Source organism: Bison bison, unplaced genomic scaffold, assembly GCF_000754665.1.
Source record: "Bison bison bison isolate TAMUID 2011002044 unplaced genomic scaffold, Bison_UMD1.0 scf7180017864280, whole genome shotgun sequence".
In the NCBI taxonomy this organism is placed as follows: domain Eukaryota; kingdom Metazoa; phylum Chordata; class Mammalia; order Artiodactyla; family Bovidae; genus Bison; species Bison bison.
The window spans coordinates 3749113-3763943 of record NW_011494852.1 but is presented as its reverse complement, the minus strand read 5'-3'; the positions used below and the strand labels follow the sequence as shown (position 1 = coordinate 3763943).

The 14831-nt window shown below is 54.5% G+C and overlaps 1 protein-coding gene across 1 annotated transcript in view; it reads right to left on the bottom strand.

Annotated features, from left to right (window-relative positions):
* The window catches only part of GRAMD1A (GRAM domain containing 1A), a 26774-nt gene that overhangs the window by 4846 nt on the left and 7097 nt on the right, over nucleotides 1-14831 (bottom strand). The window contains 13 exon segments of the mRNA XM_010849287.1: nucleotides 322-371; nucleotides 457-599; nucleotides 691-809; nucleotides 2340-2483; nucleotides 3939-4137; nucleotides 4659-4809; nucleotides 4985-5097; nucleotides 8414-8494; nucleotides 9244-9339; nucleotides 9421-9524; nucleotides 9661-9745; nucleotides 10226-10246; nucleotides 10335-10545. Coding sequence (XP_010847589.1) covers nucleotides 322-371; nucleotides 457-599; nucleotides 691-809; nucleotides 2340-2483; nucleotides 3939-4137; nucleotides 4659-4809; nucleotides 4985-5097; nucleotides 8414-8494; nucleotides 9244-9339; nucleotides 9421-9524; nucleotides 9661-9745; nucleotides 10226-10246; nucleotides 10335-10545 — 1517 coding nt within the window.

Here is a 14831-nt window from a genome sequence, read left to right as displayed (position 1 = left end):
CCTGTGTCACCCACACACAAAACAGACATCCCCCACAAGGGTTCCCTGTGATTCCCACACAACACCCCACTTAGCCCGCAGCCCCTTCTCTGTCCACACCCGTGACTGTGGCAGATCTTCAGTGCTACCCCAGCATTGCCCACCCAGACTGCCATCCTAGCCCGCACCTCACCCTTGAACCCCTTCCACCCTGCGGCTGTGTCCACCCCCACGTGGGGTGGACATGTCCCAAGCTGAGTACCTGGTCTTCTCCCAAGCCCTCCCCGCCTTCCCCTCCTGGTCAGTGGTGACTCCGCCCTTCTGGTGGCTCAGGTCAACCACCTCGGGGTGTTCCTGACTTCTGCTCATCTGTCAGGGTGGCAACCAGCATTCTGCGGATGACTCGAGACAGGGAGAATGTGGCAGGGGGCCCTGGGACCACCCGGGTGGCAGGTGGCGGGCCCGGGTGCGGCTTACCGGAGGCGGGCCTTGTTCCGGGCGAGGCCCAGGATGCAGTAGCGGTGGGCAGTGTAGAAGTAGTCTTGGTAAGGGATGCCCTGCGTCAGCACCTCGGAGTCTACCACACACCCTCCCGCCTGGGGGCCACGCCGGAACAGCGTCTACGGGGTCAAAGGGGGAGCCAGGAGTCAGCGCCATCCTCCCTACCCCGACCCTCGGCCCCCCACCCACCGGAAACCCTGCCCGGCTCACCTGTGTCTCCACCACAGAGGCGCTCTTGGGCCCCAGCGGGTTGCTGATGGGAATGGTGTAGGTCAGCACTCGGCGCTGGTGGCATTTGCTGTCCCCACTCCAGGGGCTCAAGGTCACGTCTGGGGGATGGAGGAGCAGAGTGAAGACACCATTCTCCAGTCCTCTGCCCTCGGGCAGTAGGAGACCCAGCCTTTTGGGGAAGGTTCCAGTTCTCTGGAGACTGGCTCCTAAACCCGCACCTCCTCCCTGCCCCCACCCCGGTGTCTGCCCCATCTTCCTTCTAGATGCCTGAAACTTTAGATGCTGATGACCCTTGGAGCCAGGACCTCTCTCCTGACCATACTTCTCAGCCCTCCTGGGCCTCTGCATCCACTCTGCAGCCCTGTCTCCATGCTACCAGTCCTGGTTTCTCCCCTGAGCCTGAGACCTAGGGTCCTGCGACCTCTTGAAAACATCCCCTGGAAGTCCTCAGGACCCCACACAGCCACTGGCCTCCCCAACCCCTGAAACATGCCCCTCTTCGCTGGGCCCCACCGTCCTTCAGGCTCCCTGCAGAGCCTTGGGCCTCATCCTGGACACTATCTATTCACTGACTGTCTGAGCACTGTCCTCGTTCATCCCATTCTTGCCATTCCAGGGCACCTCTCCAGCCTCCCCCCGAGGTTCTGGCCTCCATCTCCAGCTCTGGTCCAGGGGGAGCTTGTAACAGCCAAGGCTGACTCTGTCCCTCCCTACAACACTTTATGACTCCCCAGTACTGCTGGACAGAGTCTGAGCTTCAGTCTGATGTGCCACTCTCTCCAGAATATAAGCATAGTTTGGGGGGGGGATTCGAGAGCTCCCAACCTAAGGCACAGTCTTACCCATTCTGCAGAGAATGCTGCATGGTTCGTTTTCATCAATCAAGAAAAGACACAGGCCTCTCCCCTACTTGAACCTCTTTCGTAGCCTCCCGAGCTCCCTGCTGGTCTACTGGTCAGCCCTTCTGCCTCCCCTGGTGCTGTGGCTTCCCCCCTCCACACCTGGCCTTGGGGGCTCAACCCCAAGGGCCTTCTCCCAGTGCCTGCCTCCAGCTTCAGGACCTTTGCAGGCACCCTGCTGGCCTCCCTGGACTTCCTCTCTCCTACCCCCTCCCATTTCCCTAGGAAAGTTCCTCCTTCAGGCCTTAGTTTCAATTCATATCCTTCCAGCACCCTTTCCTGATACCCCCTAGATCACAGCCACCCCTCTGATACACATGCTTATCTGTGTCAGTATCTCTTCACTGCTGTTCCCACGGGACTCAAGTTCATCTGTCCTGGGCTCTGCACTGGCCTGACAGAGCAGTCTTTAATTCATATTTATTAAATGGCTTCCTATCTGCTCCTGTTCTAGGCACTTCCCCAGTACTGACTCATTTAGTTCTCACGAGAACCTGACAAGGCAGGTAGCATCACACCCGCCCCACACGGAAGAAACTGAGGCACAGAGGAGGTCTGCCCCTGGCCCAAGGCCACTCAGCTCATAGGAGGTGGAGCCCCTCTGTCTCACAATCGCTGCTTTTCACTCCCTGACCCACCGCACACAATTTGCATGGCGGTTCCTGCCGGTCTCCTGGCCTGCTCCTCCCCGCGCCCTCCCCTTGTACCCCAGCCACCTCAGCCCCTGACCTGTGAACTTGCACTGCTGCAGGAAGTCCTGCAGGAAGGGCGAGTCTGAGAAGAGCATCTGCTGGAGCCGCTCAGCACCCACGTGGAAGACGGAGTTGATGAGGAGACGGCCGGAGAGGTCAGGCAGCAGGGCCGCCAGGTCGGCTGGGCGACAGAGGACAGTGCATGGGGCTGCTTGTGTTCCTCGGGTTCCCTCGGCAGGGGGGGCACACCTCCCCGCTCCCAGGCTTTGTGGGGTGGTTGGGCAGCCCTGTCCTCCTGGACCAGAGTGGACACTGACATGGAGCGACTCCGCTCCCTCCACCACGGGATGGCTTTAGGGTGGGCGTGCGCCCCCAGCCAGACAATCAGAGCCATCACTGTGCGCTGAAGGTGGAGCACACACCTAGACCTACATGCTTGCAGTCCCAGTGACGACAGGGGTGGACCTGTCATAAGCCCACCCTCCAGCTCATAACCTTGAGTCTTTGGCCATGGTGATTGGTTCAGGGTGTGTGCATGTGGGCATGCACAAGTGTGTGTAATCCAGGCCAAGCCATCAGCCACAGTTATGGGACTCGGGTGGGGGTGTGTGTGCACGCATACATGTGTGTCCCAGACCAGCCACAGTGATTGGTTCAGGGTGTGTGTATGTGTGCGTATATGTATGTGACCTAGGCCAGGCCACTAGCCACAGTGGTGGGCTCAGGGGTAGGCCAGCTCTCCAATCAGAAACAACCCTAGAGCTTGGTGCAATCACTGGGAAAAGCTGGCTTTCTTTCCACTAGGCTTATCCGGGGCAGGGCTGGAGCTCTTTCTGCCCCCATAAGAGTAGAAGCTACCTGAGAAGGAAGCTGGCATGGAGAAAATGGAAATGCTGCTGCCGCCAATGGAAATAAGCCAACACTTATGGACTGGCCCAAGCATTCTACATGTATTAAGCCATTTAATACATAATAGCTTATGTATAGGAGAAGGCAATGGCACCCCACTTCAGTACTCTTGCCTGGAAAATCCCATGGATGGAGGAGCCTGGTAGGCTGCAGTCCATGGGGTTGCGAAGAGTCAGCCACGACTGAGTGACTTCACTTTCACTTTTCACTTTCATGCATTGGAGAAGGAAATGGCAACCCACTCCAGTGTTCTTGCCTGGAGAATCCCAGGGACGGGGGAGCCTGGTGGGCTGCTGTCTCTGGGGTCGCACAGAGTCGGACACGACTGAAGCGACTTAGCAGCAGCAGCAGCAGCTTATGTATAACAGTTGTCTCTTCATGACAACCCTATGAAGTAGGCATTATTACTGTCAACCCATTTTTCAGATAAGGAAAATGAGGCTCAGAGGTTGAATAATTTGCCCACGTCACACAGCTGGGAAGTGGCATGGCCAGGATTTGAGCCCCAGCCATCTATGGGGCTCTATCTATGCTCCTATCCACCTTGCCAAGCTGCCTTCAAAGCAGAGCGAAATATGGGCAGATTTCTAACAAGAACACGTGAATGCCTTATCTGCCTGTGCTGTGGATTTTTCAGTCCTGTGAGCCAGCAACTCCCTTGGTCAGCCCGTCTGAGTAAAGTCTGTCTCGTGTAGCCAAAGCAAACGAGTTGGGCCACCTGCCTCACCTTCCTCCCCCGTGGACGAGGAGGAGTTACTTGTGTCTGTCAACAGCTCCTCACTGGGCAGCAGATCCAAGGGACCCAGGGAGGTGGGCCCGTCAGGTGGGGTGGGCTCTGCGCTCGGGGGTTCAGCCACCGGGGTCACTGTCTGGCTGGAGGAGGCATCTGGCTGGCTGTCTGTCGGCTCCTCCTTGTCCTCCTCTGCCTGTAGAGAAAAGCTTAATCCAAGCTTGTCCCTTGGGTGCCCACATCCACCAGAAGGCTTCAAGACTGTAGGAAAACCAACGCTGGGGAGGTTGTGTGTTCCTTTCATAGCTGAGTGGCGAGAGGCGCTGGGGCCACCCGGAGGAGGCCTCCTCTCAGCTTCTCAGTCAGGCGTGTCTTGGATGCCTGGGTCATAAGCTTTCTTATGCCTGTCCTGTCCACGCCTCATCTGACTGCACCCACCTCGTCCATCCATCCATCCATCCATTTCTCTCTTGGCTCTTCTGTCTCTCCCCCTTTCCATCTATCTACCTGTCCCACCCCTGTCTCTCTCTTTCCCTACCTGTGCTTGTTTTCCACACCCATCTTCCCAGCTCCATCCCGTTCCTCCATCCATTCGCTCACTCATCCCTCCAGCCACCTCTTCTCTGTCCATTCCCTGCTGGTGCCCTCAATCTGTGAGTCCGTTCACCTCCCCAGCCCCAGCCAGCACCCTCCTCTCTCCTCTACCCTCCTGCTCACCCCATGGTCTGCATCACTGCTGGCCCGGGACAGGTTGGGGGTGATGCGGCCACGGCGTGAACCTGCGGGGCTTGGCTCCTGGCTGTGGTCAGCTGCCCCCGAGGGGGTGATGTCGCTCAGGGCAATTACATCGCCCACATCCTTGGGGCTCCTGCAAAGAAAGAGAGGGAGTGAGACCACTGTGATCTTTGAGATTCCACACACCCTCCTGGTCTCCCAAACTTTTGTACACCCATCTTGGTCCACCCAGGATTCCAGGAGCTATGGACACAGTCCCTTGTGTCTTCTCCCAACCCCCCGGAACCAGCCACCAACCATTGACTCACCCTAGGCCATTCAGCTGTAAGGGGCAGACATAGTCCTCGTCCTCGCTGGTGAGGCCCAGCTCTGAGCCGTAGCACTGATGCACCAGGTGCCAGAGCTCGCGGGGACTCAGCGTCTGGATGGGCACGACACTGGGTTGGCCTCTACCTTAGAGTCAGAGCCCTTCACCGGCCTCAGCTTCAGCAGTTCCCCCGGTGTCCACAAGGGGGAGCATGACTTCCCATAGCAGACATCTCTCAACCCACTGGGTAGGGAGCCAGTGTACTGGGGAATTTTCCCTTAGGTCCTCACAATACTTTCACAGCTACAGGTTAAACTTCCCAGTTTTATAGAGGAGAATAAGAGGCCCAGAGCGGAGAAGTTATGCTTGAGGTCAACTCTGAAGTTCAAACCCAGCCAGACTCCAGAGCCAATGCTCCCACCCACCATGCAGTCATGCTCCCAACTATCAATACTTCTCCCAGGCGTCCTCAGGAGGTACCCACGGCTAGAGTGGCTAGATGAGACTGATGAGATAGTAATATTAATAATAGTAGCAGCAGCAGCAACTGACATTCACTGAGTTGTTACCATATGCCAGGCATTCTTCTAACTCTTCATGTGTGCCAACTTAATAAGTCTTCAAAACAATTCTGTCAAGTAGGTGCTAATATTATCATCATTTTAAGATAATGACAATAAGGCACAAAGGTGCGTGTGTGTGTGTGCTCAGTCGTGTAACTCTTTGCCACCCCATGGATTGTAGCCCACCAGGCTCCTCTGTCCATGGGATTCTCCAGGCAAGAAAACTGGAGTGGGCTGCCATTTCCAACTCCAGGGGATCTTCCTGACCCACGGATTGAACCCACATCTCTTTCATCTCCTACACTGGTGGGCGGGTCCTTTAGCACTGGCGCCACCTGGGAAGCCCCACAGAGGTGGCATAACATCATTTAATTAGGAAGTGGAGGTACTGAGGTGATCCCAGAGTGTTGGTTCAGCCCTGGAGCTAACCATTGGACTGCACTACCTCCCAAGAGCTGATGTGATGGAGCACTTATTCTGGGGCCAGCTCAGGTGCTACAAGGAAGGAATGGTCCCCATCTGATGGATGGGGTTCAGTGACTTGCACTCAGTGATAGGGCTGAACTCCATCCCCAGCAGTCTGGCTGCCCTCAGCCTCCCTGAAGACTTTGATGCTGCCTTGTCCCTCCCTCAGGCTCCTGTTCCAGGACTCTTGCCCCTGAGGATGGCCACAGCTGCAGCCCCCTTGGAGGACAGGATGTGAGTAAGCCCTGCTAGAGGAGTGTGTTTGGGCCTTCTGAGGTGCTGCATGCCAGCAGTAGCAGACCCCAACATCTATCCACCCTTCCTTCCTGCCAGCAGGACCCTGATATGTCTGAGGTGAAAATCTTCCCCAGCCCCAGCGAATTAAAACTGGCTCATACCAATTCATTTTTTCATTTGCCATATAACCCATATAACTCTGCAACCACAGGTGATCATGTGACCAAGTTTTAGCCAAAGAAATGTAAGGAAAAGTTTGCTGAAAGAGGCTTTCCCTTCCTGATAAAGGAATGCCCACTTTCCATCCATCCCTTTCTTCCTTCACGTTTGGGATAGTTAAGTGAGGGCACGACATCTGGAGCTGTAGCAGCCATACTGCAACCATGAGGCAATAAGCATGTGGACAAAAAACATCAACAGCAGGATGATGGTGTGAAATAATGGATAAGAGTTTGGATCCTGAATGATGCAGGGAGCCCCCAACCACTCCCCTCTCCCAGGATTGCCTACCTCCATACCTCTTGTTACATGGGCATCAGTGTGATTAAGTGGACTCCAGAACCTGACTACAATGGGTCAGAACCCCACTCAGCCACAGAAAAGCATATGTGACCATGGGCAAGGCTTTCCCTCTGTGCCTCCTTGGTGGAATAAAGATAACCATATTGCCTCAAAGGGTGGCTGTGATGATTAAGTAAGTTAATTCATGGAAAGCTCAGAACAGTTCCTGCACACAGTAGCTCTGTTAAGTGTTAGCTATCCTTATTACTACCTGAAGTACTTCAGCATCTGTTTGTTTAAACCATTGTCTGCTTGGGTTTTTAGCTGATTGCTGCCAAATTCATGCTACATAAACCCATTCAACCATAATGGTCATTCCAGGACAGCCCACTCAAAGCTGGCCCATAATAGACTACCAGAATGTGATAAGTAAAGGTCTGAAATCCCTTATTCAAAATCTTTGGGGGTAAAACTTGATTCAAAATTAAGAAATTTGGGGATATAAGAAACATTTTACAGTGCCTATACTGTAATACCCCAAATATCTGTATTATATTAGTATCCAGAGGTTCTCAAAGTGTGGTCCAATTTCTGGGTGTCCCCTAGACCCTTTTAGGGAACGCATGAGGGAAAAATTATTTCCATTAAGTATGGTAAGTGTTAGTAGCATAAGATATTAGATATTACTTGCTTTTTTCACTTTTACTCTTTTATGACTATACAGTTGGGTTTTCCCAGAGACTGTGATATTATCATTGTTCTGGTAGCTAATCCAAGTGTATTTGTGTATCTTATGTTTAAAAAGCTCCCAGTTTCAATTTCTAAACCAGTTTATATTGTCAGATATACTGCACTTAAACAAAACCTCCTTGGAGTCTATAATTAAAGAGCGTAAAAGATTCCTGAAACTCTGGTTTGAGAATCACTAGTATATTCTATACTGGTTACTATAATTTTATGTTGAATCACAGTTATATTTAAGATTGACCCCAGTCATACACATAAATATTTTGTGGCCCATTAATTGAGATAAATACAGACCTGTGTTATATAAGAAGCACACAGGATTTTTTAAGTTTAAATTAATTCAAACTGAAATTAAATTAAAAATACAGTTCCTCAGTCACACTAGCCAAGAGTTCAACGGGCACGTGTTGTCAATGGCTGCCATATCAGACAGCATAGCACCAAGTTCTGTTAGATGGTGCTGACAGGGATTATAAATCTCCATGTTAGCTCAAGTCAGGTTTTGTTGCCAAACATACCCCAAGTCTCCCCATTTTCAGAGCTTTTTTTCTTTTTGGCCATGCAGCATATGGGATCTTAGTTCCCTGACCAGGGATTGAACCCACGTTCCCTGCATTAGAAGCTCAGAGTCTTAACCACTGGACTGCCAAAAAAGTCCCTTCAGAGCACTTCTGATTCACTGGTGGTTACTAAGGGGCCGTGGGTATGCGTTTCTTGTGGGTGGGCTATGACACTGGAGCCTGCGGAGGCCCTCTGGGCAGTGGGGGGTAGCCTATGGAGAAGCTACAGGTACGTTGGACCTGCTGCCCATGAGGAAGAGCTGGAGGGGTTCCCCGAGTCCTAGCATCCCTGGCTCCATGGTCCCCTCTCCCCAGCCCGACCTCTAACCCCCTTGTCCAGGACTCGCCCAGGCCTACCTTTTCAAGCAGCGCGTTCTGCCAGAGGCGGAAGATGAGGAGGAAGCAGCGATCTCGGGCCCCAAAGGAGGTGAAGAAATGCTGCAGGAGGGAGAGGAGTATGAACGGTGGGGGAGACACCAGGCCAGAGGGAGGGGGAACCTCTACCTGTGCACACACTGTGTTCCTGGCTCCCCAGCCCGAGGTAGCTATACAGTCATCCCCTCGCTCACCCAACAGAATGTCAGTTCTGTGGCCAGTCCAGCAATGGTCAACTCTGGAGTCCCAGTGATGAGGAGATGACCTTAACCCTGCCCCGGGACTTACAGTCCAGGGCAGGAGACAGGGTCAGCCTAGAGTGGCTGGGCTGCTCGGGGGAAGCCCATGGCACATACCCAGTCTCTGACGCCCACTTAGGAGTGGCTAACAGATCCCCTTTTAGCCAAGAAAACACAAAGAGAAGTCTGCTGTGAAGCTTTCCCTCCCTATTTCTTTCTCCTGTCTGGGCCACTGGTGTGAGACAGCCATCTTGGACCATGAGGCAACAATCACGATAGAGCATCAGGGAAGGCTTCCTGGCAGAAAAGGCCTCTGAGCTGATAGAATTTGTCTATTAAGACTATCCCTGAGCAGCTGTGTGAGGGGAGACTGCAGGGCCTGAGTCAGGGGCATGTGCAGGGGTCCAGGCTAGAGATGATGGGAACCCAGGCTGGGGCTGGAGAGTAAAGAGAACAAGTATTCCCTGTGAGAAGTTGGGTGCAAAGTGAACAGGGCTCTGGGTGGCGGGGAGGAGAGAGGAGTCAGTGAAGATCGGGGACCCGGGACCCCTGTTCGCCTCTCCTCTTGCTCACCTTCTCGTTCTCCGTGCAGATCTGGATGGCATTGGGGATCAGCTTGGCCGTCTTTTCCTTCTTCAGACACGTCACTTCCTTCAACTGGATGGAGATCTGAGAACGAAAGGTGGGTCAGAAGGGGCCAGGCCACTGCCCGCCCTGGGGCCCCTCCTCGTCCTGGCTGGGTCGGCTCACGGTTGTCTCCCAGCGGAAGATGTTGCTGTAGAAGCAGATCCAGTTCTCGGAGAGATAGAGGCGGCCCTGGAGGAGGATCTCGCGCTGCAAGGCACAGGAGTAATCTGAGGCGGCCGAGAGGAGAGACGGGCAGACACCCGAGTCACAAGCTGGCCTGGCCGGGCCGGCGCACGCGGGGAGGGTCAGGAGGGCAGAGCTGGGGGCTCAGGGTCTGGCTGGGGGCGGTGGGGGACGACTCACCCACAATGAGGCGTTCTGCTTCAGGGAGTTTGCTGAACAGTTTCCGGAAGTCCTCATTCCGCTGTTTGTATGTGGGGCTCAGCATCTGGGGGACGTTTGGGAGGTAAGAACCGGGATGGATTTTCACACCCCTAAAATTCTGCCCCCCCAAAGCTCCCAGCACCCCTCAGTCTCAGCCCGGGACAGCCTCTCTGAGGCTTCAGTGTCTAGCTCACTTCTGGCTCCCACTGCCCATAACACAAAAGTAACCATGATGAGAGCCATTTACTGATTGCTACAGAAGCCAGGCGCTGTGTCCGGTACCCACTGGCATCACTGACTCTCAGGGAGCGTTCCCTTCAGTCTAGTAAGGTGGGTACTGTTTCTCAAGGACAGAGCAGCCCAGAGAGGTTAAGCAACTCACTCAAGGTCACAGAGCATGTAAGTAGCAGCCTGGGATGAGACCACCCCCCAGGTCTCCTGACCCCAGCGCCCACTCTCTGACAGTGGCAGCCAGCAGCCCCTGGGCCCAGTACCTGTCCCCCTCCCTCATCCCTCTGGCAAGGCCCCCTGCCCAGTTACTTACACTGTACCAGCTCTGCATCTTCTGCAAGAGAAAGGAAAGGAGTCAGAAAGAGCCCCTGAATCCCCCTGCCCTCCCACCCTGCCCTCACCCCACCTGAGCCGGCACCAACCTTGCTGTTGCGGATGAAGTTCCGGCTGCCCAGGCTCTGGGTGCTGGGTGTCCCAGGCACCCCACCCTTCTCTGAGGAGCTATCCGACCCCTTCTCCACCATGGTGCCCGGTTCTGGCTCAGGTGGGGGTCGGCTTGTGGGCAAGAGCTGCAGGCGCTTACGGAGGGATGGAGAGCTGCTTGGCGTGCTCCGGCCAGAGTGGGGGGTTGTGCTGGAGGGAGAGGAAGAGGGTTCTTATGAGGGGAGGTAGGCTGGGGGATGGTGATGGGCCTGTATGGGGGGTCCCGCTTCAGCCCACTGATTCTCACCCACCCACCCTGTTCCACCTCTTCGCAGAATGATCCAGAGCAGGCCCCCCAGCTCCCTGTCCTTGGTGAGTTCATCTATAACCCAGGGGTAAGAAACACATGTCATCTTGTTTGGAGGGTTAAACAAGTCCATACGTGTAAAGGGCTTCTAACATAGCCTGGCACAAAGTGAGCTCTTAGTCACGCCTGTGTCGTTTTTCACTAACATATTCATTCATTCATATAATAAATATTTATTGAACAAATACTTTCCACTCAGTTGCCTGAGCTAAAAACCTAAGCTGCTTCTTCTTTCCTACTTACTCTTCATTTTTAATCTGTTAGCAGGTTCCCCTGCTCCAGCTCTAAGATCTATTTCCATTGTTTTTATGTTGCCTACTTTCTGCACCAGGACCCTGGCCCAGCCTCCAGGCTCTCCGTCCTGGACATCTCAGCAGCCTCCTCCCCAGTCAGGTCAGGGCCCTCCTGTCTAAGCTCTCCCCACCGCTGCACTTTACTCCAGGGGAAGGCAAGGTCCTCAGCCCATCCCCTGCTCAGGGCTCACTTCTCTAAGACACCTCCCCTCGCCTCTCCATGTAAAGCACATTCCTCCTCCCAAGCCCCTTCCCTCTCCACCATTCTCATCACTTCTCCTGCACTTCTGTATTTTCTTGTTTCAAATCCTCCCACACCGGCAAGTGCACTTCACAGGGGGAGGGGGTTTCGTCCCCAGGTGCACCCCCCTGCCTAGGAGGCCTGGCATACAGCGGGTGCTCCGCAAGCTTCTGTCCTGGTGGACTGAATCACTCATTGAATGAGTGATTCAGTCCACCTACCCCCACCTACCCCACCCCCAAACTTGGATTCCATCAAGTGTATGACTTGCCCAACCCTTGGCAGCCTGAGACCCCTGCAGATCTCAGTTGGGGCCCTGCATTGTGTGACCTTGGGCAAGTGTCTTTCTGGGCCTCGGTTTCTTCTCGAGTATAATGGGACTAGTAGCAACATCCACCTCACAGGGTTGTCTGGAGGAGGACATATATACATAAAGCCCACCACTTGGAAGGCACCTTTATTAAGAACTATCAGACTGAAATGGAGCACACAGCCCTGCTGTCACGAAGCCAGCCCATTTGCTGCCAAAGTGCTATGTTGACTCCAACAGGTACTGCACAAACACCTCAGCCTAACCCAACTGACCCCAACCCCAGCCATTCACTCTCTGAGTGCACACCGAGCCCCTGCCCTGCACCAGGCACTGGGGACACAGAAGGGGGCAAGACAGATGTACCACCTGCCCGCAGGGACCTGGCATTCTGACTAGGGAACAGGGATGATCAATAAGAGAACAGGTAAATGAGGATGATGACCTCAGACACTGGTCAGTGCTACCAAGCAGCGCTGCTCAGAGGAAGTGCCCAGAAGTGGTTAGAAATGCAGAGTCCGGGACCCACTGCAGACCTCCTGAATCAGGAAGTGGGGGCGGGGCCCAGGAGACTCTAATGCAAGTTCAAGTTGGAGGACCCCAGAGATAAAGGAGGACTAAGTTGGTGGGGGCAGGGCGGTGTTCAGGGCACACTTGAGCTGAGCCCCAAGGACAAGGATCTGGCAAAAGGCTGGGGAAAGCTGTTTTAGGGGCAGGAACAGTGAGTTCTGGAACAGGACTGAGCTTGGCAAGGCTAAGGAGGAGTGAGGTGGCCAGGAGGTGCTGGGGAAGGAGAATGGGAGGCCCCAGGCCTACCCACAGGCCCTGTGGGCCCTGGGCAGGAGTCTGGGCTTCACCCTGAGAGCCCTTATGGGCTGGGGGAAGGGTTTGAAGGAGGGGTGATCACATTCCCCTCTTGCCTCATCTTCCTGCCTCTCCAGCCTGAAATGATCCCCTGGAGAAGAAAATGGCTATCCACTCCAGTATTCTTGCCTGGAGAATCCCATGGACAGAGGAGCCTGGTGGGCTAGAGTCCATGGGGTTGCAAGGAGTCAGACATGACTGAAGTGACTGAGCTCAAGACCTCCATCCCTCCTATACTCCTGCAGCCACAGGTCTGGGGAGGGTTCCTGCAGACAGGTCCAGCACATGCAGCCAGGGCACGGCCTGCACCCCCAGATCTTGCTCTCGGCAGTACAAAGAGGAAGTGCTGACAACCATGCGGCTGCCCCACCAGGCAGGCTGCAGCAGTGGAGTGGAGGGGCCTTGCCATGGTGACAAGGCTGGAGGGACTTGGACGAGAATGGGGTTCTGTCACTGCAGACACCTCACCTCCTGCCTCCTGGGCCTAAATGAGCCAACAGCTCCCTCTGGGCAGAGTGGGGCAGAGGCATCTTGTGCACAGGTGTGCACAAAACGGACCCTCCGCGTGGGTCACACATAGCCAGGGTCCCAGGCAAACCACAGTTCCGCACAGTTGTAAGACGTGTCCCCCACCCCTCACCCCTACACACCCAGCAGTAACATCACAGGTATATTACAGTCACACACAATGCCCCAGAAGTCACACACACACCTGCATGCAAGACAAAGACACGAAGCTGCAGAGGGTGACAGAAACAGAAAAGTCCCAGGTACGTCCATACATACAGCTCCAGGGAAGTTTTTGGAGGAGACTTGAAAGTAACATTTCCACAGTGACAGAGAGGGCCACACAGTGAAAGAACAGTCCCAGAGGCCCCCAGCTAACACAGGCACCACCCAGGTAAATTAAGTCCAGGCTCAGCTCAGTTTTCATAGCACTCCCCATCAGAAGCGGAAGACAGAGCGAAGACCTGCTCTTACGTGGCACGAGATGGACGTGGCAAATGCTGTTGCAAATGCTGTTGCCGAGTGACTGAGAGTCCTACACACACACAGCCGTGAAGGACTCAGGAACAGCGCAGCCCCGGAAGGCTGTGGACACACCTCGACGACACAGTGGCCAGGGACTGAATTTGAAATCATGCGTGGGACACGTCTTATACACAGGAGAACTTTCATAATAATGTCAGCTATTATTATTGCTCCAGATTGTCAAGGGTACACCCAAGGTCTCGAGAGGGAGGGTCCCAGGCTCACCAAGAGCCACAAGGGGTCTCTCTCTCGTATTCTTCACACACCCTTCACACACACAAAGCCCCAGAGGGTCCCAGCTGCTCACATGCAAGCCAGGGGCATACAACAATGTCATAAAGGGACACACACAGGAACTTTCCCACAAAGATGGAATCAGACGTAGATTTAAGGTACAACCCCAGAGGGTTTCACTCATACTCACCAAGGCCGAGGCCAGACAATAATGTCACACATGGACACACTGGTGACTTATATTTGCACACTATGCTAATAGGTACAGAGGTAAATTACAAGCACACACAGAGGTGAAAGGTCACAGCAGCAAACAAAGAGCCCCTGACACAGGCACACACACACTACAAAGTCACAACTGAACACACAGGCAATTTACAGTGACACTTGGAGCCACAGATGTAATCCAAGATAATAAATTCACACACACAGGCACACGGCCAAGGAGGACCACAGCTGTTGCTGCACACTAGGAGGCTTAGACACATGTACACATACTCCAGAGTCACAACTAGACACGCGGATGTCTGATGGAATGAGGTACAGTACACACACACAACCACGGAAAGTCACAGCCACACACACAAAGCCCCAGACACACACTACGATCCCAATCAGACACACACACGGAGCTTACAATACCACATGAAGCCACACATACACACAGAGCCAAAGAGGATCACAGCTGCTTGCACACCAGGAACACAGATACGCATACACGTCCAAGACACTTATAATGCATAATCTAGAATACTCTGGGCCCGGACAGGGACTACTAGGTCAATTCCGTGCTCAGGACCCCAGAGGATCTGAGACACGCGGTCGGCCGGCCACGTAGAAGACCCTATCCGAGCAACCTCGAGACTTAAGACAGACCAGAACAGAGGGGGCTCAGACCTGGAGAGGCTGCTCCCGGGCCTGCCCCGGACTCACGGGCCTGGGAGCCTGGTCGGCGGGGGCTCGTCTCCGCCCAGCCTTGATAGCAGGCCTGAAGACCCGGGTCAGCCTCGCGCCCACTCCTCATCTCCCAAGCAGCTGCAAAGGAGGCCGGGGGCGCTCCCGGCAGGCCGCGCTCCTAGCGCGATGAGCCCCGGACCCCGAGCCAAAGCTCCGCCAGGCTGGCGCATCGCGTCCAGGCAGTGCCGAGCAGACCCG